Raw genomic sequence first — 16,841 nt, 5'->3', positions numbered from 1 at the left:
TACTGTGAAGTCAATCCGTGTTTTAAATAATATGTGCGCGTGTGTATTTTTGTACATAGTTTGATGGCAACATTCAGTTCGAGTTTGTTTCCTCTGGATGTCTTTTTAGACGCAGGATGTCAGTCCCAGCCCCATGCCCGTCCAGGAACTCTGTCCTGGGCATCACTGCTTTAGATGGTCTAGTAACTTTTGAACAGGGCTGGGAGGGGGAGTTAGAGGTTATAGGTGGGCTGTTTTGGGGTCTGACTTGGGGTCCAGTGCCTGTTTTCACTCACCAGCCGTGTGAAAGATCAGAGGTTTGCCGAGTTGACGGGCCGATCAGAGCAGCTGCTTTGATGGAGAGGCTCAGGCTGGAAGACTTGGTCAGCTACGGGGTGAGGTCCTGTGCTGGGGAATCCGGCGGAGCTTGAATTGACACGGCCCTGGCGTGCGTGGTGCGTCAGGGGGCGCGGCGGGTTTGACCTGGCAGCGTCGTTACTGTGGTGGCGGCTGTCGGGCAGCAGGAAGAAGGCCGATTCTGCTGATCTGTCCGCCATGTCAAAATAATAATTAATAAATAATTGCTTACACTTATATAGCGCTTTTCTGGACACTCCACTCAAAGCGCTTTACAGATAATGGGGACTCCCCTCCACCACCACCAATGTGCAGACTGCTGTTAGAAACTACAGTGGGCAGCACGGATGCCCTCCAGTGAAGACAGAGGGCAGGACATGAAATCCTGACGCGCTGTGTTGCAGTGATCACAGCGATCGGGGAATTTGTGGTTCACGCCTGCAGGCATCATGGGGTTGTGCCAACTGTCCCTTTAGGCCCTGTGACCCCGAACAAAGAGTTTTTCAGCTTTTGCCCCCGAATGTTTCAGAGCTTCACCCGAAGAGCATCGGGATGCTTCGTCGACGGATGCGATTTCATTCAGTTTTCTCTTTTAAAAAAAAAGGCAGCAGCAAGGTGTTCCATGTGTAGGCCTTAGGCCCCTCGGTCTGGCCTCGTGCTGAGGTTCGTGCACTGCAGCAGCCAGGGGCTTGGCGCAGGAAGGAGAGGCCTCCGCGCCTCCGATTGGAATCCGATCTTGGCGGATGTCTGAGCCGGTCTCTCCGACCCCCTGAAAGGCATGCAACGGGCTTGTCGGAGTCGGGGAGGCTGAAGAGAGAGCCCACTCTGACGGGCCCGGCTCGAGAGAAGACGCTGTACTGTTTAGTCCTTCTTGCTCCTGGGCCTGTAGATGGTTGATCTGATAGACTCTCTTGACAGCAGTCCGTCTGTGATTTGGCCTTGAACAGAGAGCGGGGTTAAACTCCAGTGCACTGTGGGACAGTGATGATGTGGCCAGCAGTGCTTTCTGTAAGCATGCAGCGTGCTGACCTGCCTGGGACCAGGAGGTGATGTTTTCTGTGAGCGGGGGAGGGGGGTGTGAGCCTGAGATCAGGGTCTCTTGAGTTAGCTACCGAATCCCCACAGGCTTATCTCTCTGCTGACTGACGGGCATTGTCCTCTCAGGCCCTGCTGGCAGCTCATTAACAAGTGAAAGAATGGCGACTTTGTAGGTACCAGCCTGCTCGCGTATAGGTTGCAACAAGAGATTGTTGGGGTTTTTTTTATTTTTTATTTCAACTTGTGGTTTGAGTTGTTACTGGAAAAGGATGCAGATGCTTTTTTGCTGCTAGCGAGCGAGGCAGTTTTGCTTTTGGTCAACGAATAAAGCGAAACCTGCCAGCAACTCTACGAGTTGCAGTAGGATTCAGAACGAGATGGCCTGACGTCGGGGGCCACTGGGGAGTGTGCATGCTCTGTGGTAATCGCCCCCCGGGAGCCTGCCTCATTGATGTTGTCTGTTCTTTAACCCATCCCCTACAGCCCCTTTAAAAACGGCTTCTGTAACCTTTGGGGAGGACATATCCATTTAAAAATAGAATACCGATGAGCGAAATGAAGAGTTCCTCTGCGCGGAGCTCGCCTCTTCCGGTAATGAGCCTGTACAGTCAACAGCGGGGAAGGCCTGCTGTAGCCGAGAGAGGGGAAAACCAACCCAGTCGTCACGGGGGCAGAAAAAGGAGTAGCGTGCGTCCCGAGCAGGAGAGGCCAGACCTGTTCGTGTTCGGCCCCGGAGGTCCTCCGCTGCTCTCCACTCCCCCAAGAACGGGGACAGGAGGGCGGGCCTGCGGGCCGTAAGGCGTCAACACGCTTTGGAGGAATGGAGGAGCGTTGGTCTCTGGGGGAGAGAGAGGGAGAGCTCTGGCCCCCGAGCTGTCCGGGCTGCGAACGACCGGTTTAAACCCGCCGTCAGATAATTTAGGGTTAAACGAAGCCATCGCGATTGGAAAGTCTCAATCCGGGGGGGGATGAAGGGCTGGCCAGGATGGAGCCCCTCTCCGTGCAGAACTGGAGCGCCAGTGGAGAACATAGCCTGGCCAGCGGAGGGCTGCCCTGCCGGATGCAACCCAGCGGGGGGGTGAGAAGGGGCTGGAGGGGTGCTGGGGTGGGGTGGGGTGGTGGGGTGGGGTGCGAGTGGATGGGCTGGCAGCTCTCGCACAGGAGCAGGAGAGAGGAGCAGCAGACGCAGAGCGAGCAGCAGCAGCAGCAGCACAGCCAAAACAGCAGAAGGAAGAGCAAGAGGAGGAGGAGGGGGGGGTGGGGTGGTGGTGGTGGTGAGGGGGGACTCTTATTGTGAAGCGACTCCCTCGCTGGCAAGACGGCTTTTGTTGGGGAGCCGTTTGCAAGCAGACATTTTCTTGCTAGGAGGGTTGTCAGCCCGGGCTGCCAATCAGGAGGCAGGCGGCGTGGTGGAGGGGGCAACTGGGTGGCTCTGGCTGTGCGCGTGTGGTGGCGGGGAGGCCCAGATCTCCTGAACAAATTGCTCCCCTTCCTGGGCAGGAGTGAGCGCAGGCCTGCAGCTCAGCTAGGCTGTAGACCGGGGCTGGAGATGTGTGCAGGGTGGCATGAGTGCAGCAGTAAGACTTTGAGCCACGAGACGCGCTCGAAGCCTTGAGAGGGCTCTATTCTTTCGCCTGCTGCCTTGGTGCTCTTGAGGTTTTTGTTAATCCAGGGGCTTCCTGATCCTGCGACATTCGTTGTCTGCGTTTGTCTTGGTGATTTTTTTTGTTTTTATTAACGTGCAACCTTGCGCCCGTGGAGAGGGTGAAGGTGGGAAAAATCCGAGGTGTCCGGTCTTGAGTTGAGACAGGTCTTCCGAGCTGTTGGGCGTCTGCGAGGACGGGCCTGGAAGTCGGAGCATGGAGCCAGGGGAGAGGGTAGGGAGCTGGAAGAGGTTGCAGCTCTTGTGTTCAGTCCCTTAAGGTTGAACCAGGAACGGTTTCAAGAGACGGGAGGGCTATCATGGAGCCATGAGGGGAAGGGAAGATCGAGGCCCCTTCACTGGCAGTGCGAGAGATTCGAACGTGTTATTCAACCCCACCTGTAGTCATTAAGGTAGAGGGAAGACGACCAGGGTGCAAAGCTTTTTCATTTTCTCTTGCGTAGCTGCAAGAGAAGTGACCTGGAACTGCACTGGCTCTCGTACTGCAGCTCGAGGATACATGGGAGCCGAAATGTGATCTGCAGGCATGGGAGACCTGGATCCTCTCTGCCTGGAACTTGGACAAGGGCATGATCTACAGTTCGTTTTTTTTTAATGCACCAATTCTTTTAAAAAACTACATCCTCCGTGGCAGTAGGCTTGGGCGTGTTGCCGTTGTTCTCTGTTTGCCTTGGGTCGATTTACATAAACGGTGTCGCACTCGAGATTCGCGCGCTGTTTCTTTCGCACAGGTGCTCACACGGTGTTTCTCTCTCCCTGTGTTCTTTTGATGGTGTTCGAAGGAGCCCTCTGCACAATAGAGACAGTCTGCAAAGACCTTGGGGAAAAGCGGGGAGTCTCTGTGCTTGAACGGACTCGCCTTGCAGGTTGGTAAGAGATTTCGGCGGTGGTTTGTGGAAAAACTCTCGCCCGCCCCCCCCTCTTCTCGATTTTGTCCCGAGAGGTATTGCAACCATGGGTGTTGCAGCCGGGGGGCCCTGGACGTCTTAATATACGTGGCGAGTCGGGGATATTTCAGCGGTGAGAAGGCAAAGAGTGGGTGAAAAGGAGGAGGCTTGGAGTCAAGTGTGAGTCGTGCAGCTGGATTGCTGCTTGGGCAGCTTTGCAAAGAGCGAGCGGGACAGCATTCCTCTGCGTCCACCTGAGGCTGAGGGAGCACAGGGAGCACTGAAGACAGCAGCCAGCGACGCAAGTGTGGCTGTGGCACAGAGGCAACCTGAGACCAGGGCAGAGCAAACATCAGCAGCTCATAATACGGGCCTCTGCTTGCATGTTCCATTGGCAGGTTAATAAACACCAATGCTGGGGTCTTGCAGCTGAGGTTTTTATTACATAGTTAAGTCACCTAGAAATGTAGGTGTTTCTGCAGACGCTGTCGGTCTTTTCACTGGCTCTTAAAGAATCGGTTTCTGTTTAAAGTCTGTTCATCATCTCTCATTGCTCGGTTTTCCGCAAAGGCCTGTGGATCTTTTACTCAGACTGTACCGTGGTCGAAGGGGGTTTCTGACCACAAGTAGGCGATTGAACTCATCTGTCGGGAGCCAATGACTTGGCTAGCTGGGGCTTGTAAGGGCACTTCGTAATCCGGACTGGACCGTGTGCGCTGCTGTGGGCTTGAGAAGGAAGCACTGTTCCTCCTGTCCTCAATAGAGACTGTACGGACCGCTGTGTAATCTACTGCGCTGTCACTCGCCGACCCCCAGGTGAAAAGATCGTCTCTTCAAAAGGCCTCGCCGGAGGAGAGCAGAGCAGTTCTGCCGCCTCGCACCTGTGCCTTGTTCTGTCTTTGAGCACAGGTTTTCTGGGAAAAATAATTCAGCTCCACCTGTCTGAAGAGGAAAAGGAGTGGCTTGTTTCAGAATATCCGTATTTAGGGTTGTTCAATTCCTCCCACTCAGGGCCTTAAGACCTGCAGACCAGCAGGTGTTCTGCGTCTCATTAAAACGTCCAACAAGTCAAGACCTGAGAGGAGGCTTAGTGGTCCAGTTAAGCCATAAATGGACGAGTCCAGCCCAGTCCCTGGTATCGAGCTGTTGAGGTTTAAAGAGCCCTAGAGAACTTGCCAGGCTGTTCTAAATCCCCATCAGGAATAGCGATTCCTGCTGTGATTTAGGCCTCCTTCCTCCTTTAAGAGCTTTTTGTAACTCCCGCTGTGCATTTAGCAGTTCTTAAAAACTGCCGACCTCTGGAAAGCGCCGATTCTTTTTCAGGCCCGTAACCGCTGCGGCTCTGCGTCTTGCGCTCTGTGCTGAGTGCACGAGCCTCGCGAAGGGACACCGCCCGCCGGGGGGACAGAGCCGAGCGCGAGCACGGCCCCCGGGCCTGCCTGGCCGCGCGGGCGCGCTCGGGCCCTGGGTGATGTCAGCGTCTGGTGTTTCTCAGCCCACAGGTGCGGCCAAGCGGGGCGCGAGGAAGGGAGAAGTCATGAAGACGGAGGTGATGAAGGAGCCGGTCAGCAGGGAAGGAGGTAAGCAGAGCAGGTGCAGTCCACGATACGCAGGCCGTACAGAACGGTGCTGCAGCACTAGCCAACTTCTCGGAATTGCAAAAGAGGCCTTTCGGGGGCTGCAGCTCATTGGGACAGTCGCTAATTGATCCAATGGAGTCCTCCTGTCGTTTCTCTAAAGAAACCAGGCCTTCGGCCCCAACCAGGTGGCTTGGGCCGCGCGTTCCCCACTCCCACAACCCTTTGGGTACAGAAAGTTAAGAAACGTGGGAGGCACCCCCACGTGCTTATGCAGCGATCTGTGGTTAAGGGGCGCTTCTCAGAGATGCTGAAGAACAGCTTTGAGGCTGTTGAATCTGCATTTTGCAGAAAGAAATGACAGAAAGCGCTTCGCTGGATTAGGGGGAGGAAAGACAGTTTTTCATCCTTGTGATCCCGCCGGTGTGTTTTTAATTAAAACCGCGCTGTGTGACCGGACGGATCGGGTGGGAAAAGCAGTACCCTCGCTGCTGGTCGGAGCAGCTTCGGCTCCGCTCCGCCACGCGATCCGAAGGGGTGCGGGGGTGTCATGGCCGCTCTTTGACGCCGGTTTCCCCTGCCCGGCAGAGACGGGATCGGAGAGGAGCGCGGAGTCCGGCAAGATGGCGGCCGACGCGGAGCTGAACGGCATGGGCGAGAGCCACCAGAGCTCCCCCAGGATCTCCCCGGACGGCGGCAAGGCCGCGCTGAAGCAGTCGGACCTCAATAACAGACTGAGCCGGGCCAGCGAGAACGGGGTGCCCGAGCGGGCCGGAGAGCCGGGCCGCCCCCCCCCGGGCAAGCCTGCGGACCCCCCCCAGGCCTCGGTGACCGGGAGCAACGGCTTCATCCTCAGCAAGCAGCCGGCGGCGCCGGAGGCCGCCCCCTACAGGACTAGCGGCGCGAGCGCGGGCTCGTCTCTGGTCGGCCACGCCGCCAAGACCCTGCCGTCGCCGTCGGCCAGCCGGGCCAGGGGCCCCGGCGCGGCCCGGAGCGAGGGGGCCCCGGGGGGGGCGGGGTGGACCCCCGGCCGGCCCGGGGAGGACAAGTCGGAAGCCGAAGCCAAGAACGGCGCGAGCCAGGACCTCCACCCGCCGGTGACGATACACAGGGCCCGGAAGACCATGGCGCGGCCGGCCGCCAGCCAGACGACACTAAAGGTCAGCCGCCTCTCGCCTCCGGCCGCCCGCTCTGCCCGCGTGAGGCCGAAGCCTGGGCTGGCGGTTTGCACATGGGGAAACTAGGGGTGAGGGCGGAGGCCGGAGCGACCTCTGTGACCCTCTCCCAGCACAGCAGTCCTGCTTAAAGGGGAGTTTCGTCCGTAAAACCGGGAAAGGCGGGCATTCCCAGCAACCACGGGGAACTGCACCAACAGTAAAACACGGCAAAATTAAACACCGCCTGGCCTTCAAATTCAGGAATATCTGGACTGCCCTGTGGCTGCAGGGTAGTTGCTTACTATTGGGTGTTTGTGTTTTTTATGCTTTAGCAAATTTTATACGGCGTATTAATGACGCGTGAAACAAAAAGCCTGTGTATTTATGATAAGGGCACAGGAACTCTTTTCATGGACGGCGTTGGTTGCAGTTGTTCAGAAAAATATATGTCTGTCATATATGTATTTGGAGGATGCATGTTTCACTTTACAATAGTGGGTGCCGGGGGCAGTAAGAGTGGCGTTGTGATTTAACAGGCGTTCCGCGCTAACGGATCCCTCTTCCCGCCTGCCAGTCTGCCGGAGTGTTTCCCCGGAGCCGTGTCCGTACGGTCCGGAGTGGGAATCCCCCGCTAGGCCTGGGAGCAGCAGGGAGGCTGGCCCTCTGTCCCCGGGGGCGAGGAGTCTGACCCCCCGCCGCCCCCCTGTGGTTTTATTTCCAGCTCCTCAACAGGGAGCCGAAGGAGCCGAGCGCCGGGAAGGAGGGGGGCAGGAGCGGCGCGGAGCCCGGGAAGCCGCCCCAGGCGCCCTCCTCGCAGAACCAGCTACCTCGGAGCCAGAACGACGCCGCGGCCACGGCCAAGCCCCCGCCAGGTAGCCAGCGGCGCCGGAAAGGTCGCGGGTTCGTTCGGGGCCGACGGAGCACCCCGAGGTACTCCGCTTGGGCTGCTGCTGTCGGCGCCCCGCTGGACCGGTGGGGACACGTGCGAGTCCCCCTGGGGGAAGAAGCACCGGCGGGGTTCAGGGGGATTCGGACCCTACTGGGTTGGACCGGTGCCTCTGGGTGCGAGTCCGCATGGTATTCCCGCCTCTGCTCGGGTGTTTGACAGGGTCTTCCGTTTCAGTTTCCCCTTTCCAGTGGAGTCTCAAGGGGTTTCCATTCCTGGGGGGGGTTCTCTGTCCCCGGAGAAATGGCAGGAGACGAGCACGCTGACCCGGGAGAGGGCGGATTTCTCTTTCGCTCTTCTTCATCCCTTGTCCCCCTCTGCTCAGCCGCTGCCGGGTCCCGGAAGAAGAAGAGGAGGATGGGGACGTACAGTCTCGCCCCCAAGAAGAAACCCAAAGTGCTGAAGCAGCGATCGGTGCTGGAGATGTTCAAGAACATGACCCACCCCCCCTCGGGGGCTCAGGTGAGGAGCACGCCATCCGAAGGGGCTTTATTGACGTCTTACAGACTGCTGCTCATGTTGGCTTGTGCTAGGAGACTTGCAGTCCCTAATGCAAAATCTTATGCCATGCTTGGTGTTGCAGCTTATGAGAAGCACCATTCTTCTGGTTGAATTGGTGCAATTAATCCTCAACTGGGCCGTCACCTTAAACAGGTTGGCCAAGCTTTCCTGCCCTGCCCTGACCTTGTCTCCCGCTCCGCAGAAAGAGAGTGCGCAGGTGAACGGAGAGACCGTGGAAAACGAGACCGAGGAGGAGGAGTCCGAGGAGGGAGAGGACTCGGAGGAAGAGGAGGAGCAGGCGAGCGAGCGTCCCAGGGAGGAGTGGCTGCCGGCGGGGGGGGGTGACCTTGGGACCACGCCAATGGAGGGGTGCCTGACGACGGCGAACGCCACCCACAAGGTGGGCGAATCGCACTTCTCCCAGCACCTCTGCCCACAGCGCAGCGCAGAGTGACGTGAGCTGGTTGGGCCCAGGTTGGGGGGTTCTGAGGTTCATAGGTCAAGAGTTTAAAGATAGACTGCGGGTGCACAACTCTGGGCTATTGGTCATCCATGTTTCTCTTTGTCCAGAGCCCTCAGTTATAGCAGTGTCACCTAACTGCTATAACTATTGACTTTATTTGGCCAAGTTCACACTGGTGATGGGAAGACACCTCTACAGATCTTGACCCTGAGAGTGTGTCTCTCTCGCTGGCAAGGTGTGTCAGGGGTGTGATGTCACTGGGGCTCTTCCTGTGCGTTGCCTGCAGGGGGAGGCCGAGGAGGAGGAGCAGGAATCAGAAGAATCGGCGGAGGAGGAAGAAGGGGAAGAAGAAGGGAACGAATCGGATTTGGTAAAAATGAATCTGGAGGGTTTCCTTAGCGCAGGTTTAGACAGCCTTAGCTCCTCCTCTTTCACCTGTAGGAAGACCAGAAGGTCACAGGAGGGGACATAACCGGGAGACTTGTTCTTAACTCCAAAACCCTTTGTGTGAAGAAGTGCCTCCTCTCCGTTTTGAGCGCACCTCCACGTGGTTTAGCGCCCTGGCCGGTTTGTCTTGCGTTAAGCGAAACTCCATTGAGCAACTCGAGGTTGACTAAGGTACCGGTTGCAACAGCACAGGTGTAGTTTCATTCTGTGCTGAAACTTGTAGAAAAGAAACAAAACGCCTGTCCTCAGACTGTGGGGCTTCCTTCAGGTGAGAGGGAGAGAGGTAAGGAGGTGTGGGGGGGGGGTATATGCCAGCAGGTGAGAATGAAAGTCCAAACTCGGGGAGAACAGGAGAGGTGTGAAAAGCTTAAACTGGCAAATGAATGGAGAGGATTTAGGAGGAGAGCAGTCTTTCACTGGGGGTGGGGTGTGATCCAAGTTGGTCTGGGTTTCGGATGTCCTACTGCAGTGGGGGGGTGGATGTGGATGGGGATGGATGTGCTGGTTGGATCGGGCTCCTGCAGCAGCCCGGCCTGAGAGGACGAGTCCGCTGCCTCTGCGGGGGTCTCTCGTTCAGCCGCCATTGCCCCCTGGGGGCCCGACCCCCCCCCTTCCCTGCGCGTGGCCGGAGCATGACCTCCCGCTGTCCGCTCCGCAGAGCTCCGGGTCCAGCGTGAGGAAGAGGCTGAAGAAGAAGGGGAAGAGCGACAGTCCCTGGCTGCGGCCCGCCAGGAAGCGCAAGCGGAAGAGCCGGCCCAAAGCCGAGGGGGCCGCAGGTGAGCCCAGCCCGGGGGTCTCGTTCCGGTGGAGGGCTTGGCGCCGGAATAACGGGAAAGAGCGGGCTTGAGCCTGAGGCAGCCTCCCACGTGCTTGGGAAGGGAGCAGTATCCAGGGTTGTGGATCGGTCCTGTCGTGACCAAGAGCTCCGCGGGTGGGGGGGTCCCCTGGACGACGGTGTGCGACCCTTATTCTGCACGTCTGCCTCTCCCTTTGATCCCCGAGACCGACGCTCGTCAGTGCCTCAGGACTGATTGATCCTGTCCAAAAGGGGCCAAAATTCCTGCTGTGGGATTTACTGGGATGGGATTGTGCAGTGAGCCATTTCCTTAACTGTTTTCGGTAGGTAACTAGATCAGCTGTTTCGAAGGCAGGGTGCCTCGCAGGGCAGGGCAGGGGAGGACAGAACAGACCGCGGGGAGTTTGTGCGCCCTCCCCTCGCTGGCGTGGGTCCGCGCCAGCGCCTGTTGCTTGCTGGGATGGGCTCCGACTCACCTGTATCGGTGGGACTAGCTCGAAAACGGGCAGGTGGATTCGAAGGGCAGGCTGGGAGGGAACCGAGACCCTACGGGTTCCCCTGGGCGTGTCCCGCTGCAGTATTGCCGTGAAAGCCGCCACAGACGTGAACCCGTGTCTGTCTGTTTGTGCCCAGGGAATGAGGCGGAGCCCCACGCCCAGGCTGACCACAGTAAGGAATACACTGAAGTGCCCCTGGACGCGCTGGACCTGAAGGTGCAGGAGGAGCTGCTCTCTTCACAGCACAGAGGTGAGAGAAACCAAGGAGAGCAGCAGCCGAGAGGAGGCGGGAGGCCTGGACTCGTGCTGGAGAAGGGTTGTGGACTTTGACTGCCAAGATGGCTTAGCACAGAGTGGGTTGGGAGCTCTCCCCCTGGTGGTGGCTGCTGTGTATTGCAGCATCGGTTGACTTCCCTGTAATGTGATTGGGATTTTGTTGCTTTTTATTAGTATGCATTCCAGGTCTGTTTTTTTTTTTTTTACAGGGGTTCGCTTGCTCTCGGATCGGATTAGAGGGGATGTGAAACTTGTTAAGGGATTGAAAATGCGGGCCGGTTTTGAGAAAAGCTCTTGGGGATGGAATGGGGAGTTGGGATGTGGAGAAAACGGGAGCTGACCCCTCCCCCTCTCTCGGGTTCTCCGCAGGTGCGTCCGGGAGCTCGGAAGCCATGGATGTGGATGCCGTGCAGGAGCTGCCCCTGTGCAGCTGCAGGATGGAGACGCCCAAGAGCCGGGAGATCCTGACACTGGCCAACAAGAAGTGTATGGCCACTGAGAGCGTGGATGGGCAGGTACGGCGCAGGCTGAGCCACGCCTTGTCAGGACAGGCGGTGATTTCACTCTTGAGCTTCCTCGTATCTGTTTTGGGGTCGTCAGCAAGCCCCCCCCCGTCCGATAGGCTGGTGCCGGCAGTTGGCGCCTGTGCCTGCAAGGGGGCGCCCCCCGGTGCCCTCTGCCTCCGCGCCCGGCCCGCCCGGCCCGCCCGGCCCGCTCTCAGGCGCTGTTCTCTCCCCTCTCTCTCAGCTGAGCCGGTGCCAGAGCGGAGTGATGAAGCACGAGATGATGCGCCCGTCCAACTCGGTCCAGCTGCTGGTGCTGTGTGAGGACCACCGCGCCGGCATGGTGAAGCACCAGTGCTGCCCCGGCTGCGGCTACTTCTGCAGAGCGGTAAGGGCCACCCCGCCATCCAAAATCGGGACAGGGCAGTTCCGATCGCTCTTCGCCGGGGGCTTTCCGGGCTCCTCTCTGGGGTGCCTCGATGGCGCCTGTCCTGCTCTTAAATTCTCCGCTGGGTCGTGCAGCAACCCTGCTGCCTGCCGGCTGGGCTCCTCCGCTGTGTCCCGCCAATCTGGCGAAGGCCGAGGGCCGTTCTGCCTTGTTCGTGGGGCCCAAAGAGGCCCCTTATTCCTCCTCTGCCCGCATGTTGAACTTAAAGATAAAACACAGCCAGGGTTTAACCTGAGGGCTGTTCCACACTCGGAACTGCAGAGTCTCGGAACCGCCCCCAGATTTTGGATTCGTCGCAATTTAAATTGGCCCGGGGCTACTCCGCTTTGTCCCTTGGTTGCTGGCAGCACTGTAATTACGGCATTGATGCTGCCGACGATCAATTAAGTAATTAAGGAGCTGGTCTTGGCACCATCCTGTGGTGATGGGGACTGAAGAACGTGAGAACGGGTGTCTGCAGAAGAGGAGAAAGGACGACACCGTCCCTGAAATGCGAGCCTCCTCGGTTCATCGTTCTTTTTCCCGGGATGCAGGGCACGTTCATGGAATGCCAGCCGGACAGCAACATCTCGCACCGCTTCCACCAGGACTGCGCCTCGGTGATGGACGGGCGGAGCTTCTGCCCGCACTGCGGGGAGGAGGCCGGCAAGGCCAAGGAGGTCACCATCGCCAAGGCCGACACCACCTCCATGGTGCCCGTGGCCCCCGGCCAGGAGCCCCCCCCCGCCACCGAGGGGAAGGCCGACACCACCACAGGCGGGTAAGTGCGCCGCAGCCTCCGGCGGTTTCGGGTCGGGCCGCGCTGTCCTTGACAGTACTCGCGCTTTGCCCAAGCACAGTGGTACCTGCCCCCATCTTCCCATCAGTCCCTTGGGTTCTGTTCTGCGTGAGCATCGGGGTCAGGCCCCACGTGCTTGTGCTTGTGTCGCCATGCTCCTTCCTAAGGAGAGCCGGGCGCTGGCGGGTCCTGTCACTGGGGCTCCTGCCGCTGTGGGGGCCCACGCCTTCGGAATAGGGGGGGACCAGCTGCCTCGTCTCGTCTCCCTGCGGCTACCGTTTCTGTAAGCCATCCGGCAGATCTCGGGGGCCGACCAGCCTTCATCCTCTCTCTCCCCCTCTCCCTCCCAGCACTTCCCGAATGAGGCTGGCCAGCGAGGACAAGGCGGACAGCTCCGCGCCCAAGCCCTCGGAGGCGTCGGACTCGTCGGGGTCGCCCAGCAGCTCGCGGTGGGGGGCGGTGACCCCCTCCTCCGGGATGTCGCAGGGACCAGCCAAAGAAACCCTGGAGAGCGTTCTCCTGGCGCTGGATGCTGAGAAGTAAGCCCCCCTCCGAAGCCCCCCTGCTTGTATTCACCTGGACCAGCACAGAGGTCACGCAGAAGCAGACGAATCGATGGTTCAGCCGGTCTTGTATAGCAGTAGGGTGAAGCAGTTGAGGCGTTGAGCGCTTGAAATTGAAGCCGTCCCACCCAGGGCATGATTGAGATAATCAGATCTGCAGGGGAAAGGAACCGAGCTGCCCGCACGCGAGGCAAGCGGTTCTTCGACTCTTCCTTGCTCCCAGGTGTTGTTTACTGCGCCTAATCCTTCATACCAAGTCACATGCAACGACCACATGAGTTTTCACTTGACGTGATGAACCAGATGGCCGACAAAGTCCGATGCGAAGGAACAAGTAAAGATTTATTCCCTGCTGAAAAGAGCAGAAAAGAAACGCAACGTTTCGGCTGTGTGGAGCCTTCTCCGGGTGCACCCAAACCTACTTTATCCTTTGCAGCCTGCGCATGCTGAGGCGGTTCCCCACTTCACAAAGTAAGATGTCGGTTCACAGCCTCTCTCCCATCAATCCTTTAATTGCGCAGCTCCAAATGAATGCTTTGATGGGTTCGGAGATAGTAACTTATTTTAAACCTAAGCTCTGATTGAACCATGCAACGCATGCCGACGTATTCCCAAGATCGGCTTTAAACCAGTGTTAGCAGCACCAGCAGTGAAGGGCCTCCTGTCTCCCGGGAAGACCAGTGCAAGTCGCAGCACAGCAGAGATCGGATTTATGCGTTTACATTTAAAAAAATCATAACAAATTTAGTATGCAAAGGAAATGCCGTGTTATACCTTCGACTATTGTCTTATAGTGAGGAATAAGACTTAAAATCTGTTGCTTTGGTAAGAAAATCCTCTGCACGTCGGAGAGTCTTTTGCACCCGTTAGTAGCTTCCAAGAAGCAGGTTTGTCTCGCTGCCGCCGACGTGCCCTCCTTCCTCTTCTTGGAACAAAAGTGGGGGCAGGTGACGGGGCTGCTGTTCTCATGGGGCTGAGCCGGGCGCTGAGCCAGGTTGTGATGTGCTCTCTCTCCCTTCTGTCACCCTGACAGGCCTAAGAAGCTGAGGTTTCACCCAAAGCAGCTGTACATCTCTGCCAAGCAAGGGGAGCTCCAGAAAGTGCTCATGATGCTGGGTATGAGGCTCGCCGATGAATAAACCGTCTTCTAACGAGGCTGGGGCCTCTCCGCTGGCCGCCGTCTGGGGGGGGATCCCTGCTGGAGGAGGGAGGGGCGTCTTGAGCTCCGTGGCGGTTAGGCCCTGCCGCTCCCCGACCGCGCTCGCGTGCCTCGCTGTGGGGGCGGCTGGCTCCGGGGTAACGGCTTCTCTCCGTGCTCTCGGCAGTGGACGGGATCGACCCCAACTTCAAGATGGAAAGCCAGAGCAAGCGCACGCCCCTCCACGTGGCGGCCGAGGCCGGGCACCAGGAGATCTGCCACATGCTGGTGCAGGTCAGTCCGGGGGGAGGGGAGGGGTGGGGCCATGTCTGCTTCACTGCGGAAGAGTCCGACACCACAGACTTGGAAGGGATGTTTGGGGACGCTGTTGTTTTCACACTTATTCCCAACCTAGGAGTCTTTTCATAGGAGAATGCCGATGTAGTGTCTCTGTACAGCTGTGATCTGCGTGCAGGCCGAGTGGCCGTACGGCCTAGGAGCAGAACGCACGTTTCCAATAGACGTCCTTTCCCATGAAGCTCTTCGGCGCCCAGTTGGGGACTTCCTGGCCTGGGCTTGTGCTCGGCCTCTGACTCTCCCTGTCGGAATTCCTGGGCTTTTGGGATTGATATCGGATTAAGCAGGCAGGCCGAGCCTGCAGAGACCCGGAAGATCCTTCTCGGATTCCTAACGTTGTACTGAGCACCTACCCAAGGTAGACGGGCGGTGTAAAAAAAATAATAGAGCTTGTCGTCCCCAGCACGCGGTTTTTGTCACACGGGTTTTCGTTCTGATTAAAATGTCCAATTGGCGAAGTGAGTCCGTCAATGAATGAATTGACCCCCCCCCCACGCACATCCTTTCCCCGAAAGGCCGGAGCCAATCTGGACATGTGCGACGAGGACCAGAGGACGCCACTCATGGACGCCGCGGAGAACAGCCACCTGGAAACTGTGAAGTACCTGCTGAGCGCGGGGGCCATCGTCACCCACAAGGTCAGTGAGCCCCCTCCTCCACCCTCGCGCGCACAGGCGCACCCTCAGCTCAGAGCCTGCCTTGATGCTGGGCTCCTTTTCCGACACTAAAGGTGAAATAAGATGATCAGGTCCAAGCAGGTGTCTCTCCTAAACGTTCAAAGACGCTGATGTCTATTTGGTGTGAAGTGGTAGATATGGAAGAGACTTCAGGCCTGAAGGCAATCGGGAGAAATCAGGAGAAATGGCTCCCACTCCCTAGACCAGCCAGGACAGCGAGCTGATGTCTTGCTTTTATTCTTTCTTCACCTGCGTCTTGGCTGCAGTCAGAAACTCTAGAGCTCAGGCAGACTCGGACCAGCGGGGCCTCTAGGCCCTCTGGGTTCATTTCACTTTACAACTAGTCAACCAGTCAATTCCCTGAATTAGTTTCTCTCTCTAGATATACAGTGCAGCCCGCATGCACAGTGCAGGTCTTTCGGAGTTGAGAATTTCCGGTCTGACCTCGATCCAGGGTTCGCTTAGTGCCTTGAGTGTTCTGAGGCTCTGGAGAGAAAGGTTCCCAGTTGCCGATTGGAAAGTCAGGTCAGTCAGGGAGCCTGCAGTCCCCCTGGGGGCTGAAGTTCACGCCACCCGGTTTAGGCAGTAGGTCCTTCAGCGACAGAATCCCGGTTAAGTTTGGGGGTACATGAGTGGGGCGCGGCTGTGTCGCAGGGGCTTGTGAAGTTGAACAGAAGCTCGGGGCGCCAGGAGCCCCAGGGTGCCGGGGCCGCGATGAGTGAGGCCTTCTCTCGTTGCAGGACGTCGAGGGCTCGACCTGCCTCCACCTCGCTGCCAAAAAGGGGCATTACGACGTCGTGGAGCACCTGCTGGACACCGGATCGATAGACATCAACTGCCAGGTAATGGAGTCACCTGGGGTTTCGGGGGAGCTGGGGAAACGCGGCCGCGTCTCGCAGAGAGTTAGAAACTGCGACACGGATGATTCGGGGAGGGTTTACTTTAATCAGTTTGCAGCACAGGCCAGGTGCTTGATGCACAACTTTCTTTAAAAAAAAGCACCTGCTTTGAGACACAAGGGGCTGATGCTCCTTTATGAGCTCTGAGAGGTGAATCGCAAGAGTGGGGCCACACGCCCCCCCCCCCCCTTCAGCCCCGTCCCTGAAGAGCTCCACCCTGCGGTATCTGCCGCCGCCGCCGCCGCCGCCCCGGAGTGTCGTTTTCGGGAGGTTGGGCGTTCCCTTTCACACAGAAATGAACCAGTAAGAGCCCCCACCCCCCAGACAGACAGTGAATCCCTGCTGGTGACCTGATTTGTTCCAGGACGACGGGGGCTGGACACCCATGATTTGGGCGACAGAATACAAGCACATAGACGAGGTCAAACTGCTGCTCTCTCGGGGCGCCGACATCAACATCCGAGACAAGGTCAGTGGCGGAGCTTTCCTTTCCAGCTGTGACTGGGAGACGGTGCACATCTGGACCGCTGGGTGTGCTCAGTACCTCCTCAGTAGCCATGTGCATTGCTAATCTGAGCTTTTGGCCATGTTTAGAATTACTGTGCACTGGATGACCAGCCTCAGCGTGGTTAAGGTTTCCTTCTTCTTTTGCTCCCTTGTCGTGAATGCCTCTTCCTCACTGGGTTTCGTGTGGCTCTTAAGCACCGTGTCCCCTCTGCTTGGCAGGAGGAGAACATCTGTCTGCACTGGGCGGCCTTCTCGGGGTGCGTGGACATCGCCGAGATCCTGCTGAACGCGAAGAGCGACCTCCACGTCGTGAACGTCCACGGGGACTCGCCGCTGCACATCGCCGCGCGGGAGAACCGGCACGACTGCGTGGCGTGAGTAGCGCCG

At 58.1% G+C, this 16,841-nt stretch overlaps 1 protein-coding gene across 10 annotated transcripts in view; it reads left to right on the top strand.

Annotated features, from left to right (window-relative positions):
- LOC102691045 (histone-lysine N-methyltransferase EHMT1-like) overlaps nt 1-16,841 on the top strand; it is a 47,391-nt gene that overhangs the window by 21,231 nt on the left and 9,319 nt on the right. For 6 of the 10 annotated variants that reach the window (XM_069183186.1, XM_069183193.1, XM_069183185.1 and 3 more), the window contains exons 2-19: nt 5,420-5,504; nt 6,090-6,661; nt 7,380-7,530; nt 7,930-8,066; nt 8,308-8,505; nt 8,855-8,938; nt 9,674-9,791; nt 10,445-10,558; nt 10,954-11,099; nt 11,332-11,475; nt 12,069-12,295; nt 12,664-12,852; nt 13,910-13,992; nt 14,202-14,308; nt 14,887-15,009; nt 15,789-15,890; nt 16,312-16,416; nt 16,674-16,828. In XM_069183186.1, coding sequence (XP_069039287.1) covers nt 5,420-5,504; nt 6,090-6,661; nt 7,380-7,530; nt 7,930-8,066; nt 8,308-8,505; nt 8,855-8,938; nt 9,674-9,791; nt 10,445-10,558; nt 10,954-11,099; nt 11,332-11,475; nt 12,069-12,295; nt 12,664-12,852; nt 13,910-13,992; nt 14,202-14,308; nt 14,887-15,009; nt 15,789-15,890; nt 16,312-16,416; nt 16,674-16,828 — 2,840 coding nt within the window. Of the gene's footprint in view, nt 1-2,641; nt 3,904-5,419; nt 5,505-6,089; nt 6,662-7,379; nt 7,531-7,929; nt 8,067-8,307; nt 8,506-8,854; nt 8,939-9,673; nt 9,792-10,444; nt 10,559-10,953; nt 11,100-11,331; nt 11,476-12,068; nt 12,296-12,663; nt 12,853-13,909; nt 13,993-14,201; nt 14,309-14,886; nt 15,010-15,788; nt 15,891-16,311; nt 16,417-16,673; nt 16,829-16,841 lie in introns of those variants that run through there. The other 4 variants (XM_069183190.1, XM_069183191.1, XM_069183189.1 and 1 more) reach the window with 3 other exon arrangements.

This window comes from Lepisosteus oculatus, chromosome 24, assembly GCF_040954835.1.
Source record: "Lepisosteus oculatus isolate fLepOcu1 chromosome 24, fLepOcu1.hap2, whole genome shotgun sequence".
NCBI classification, from domain to species: Eukaryota; Metazoa; Chordata; class Actinopteri; order Semionotiformes; family Lepisosteidae; genus Lepisosteus; species Lepisosteus oculatus.
The sequence above is the reverse complement of the archived record's forward strand: the minus strand, read 5'-3'. Positions and strand labels throughout refer to the sequence as shown.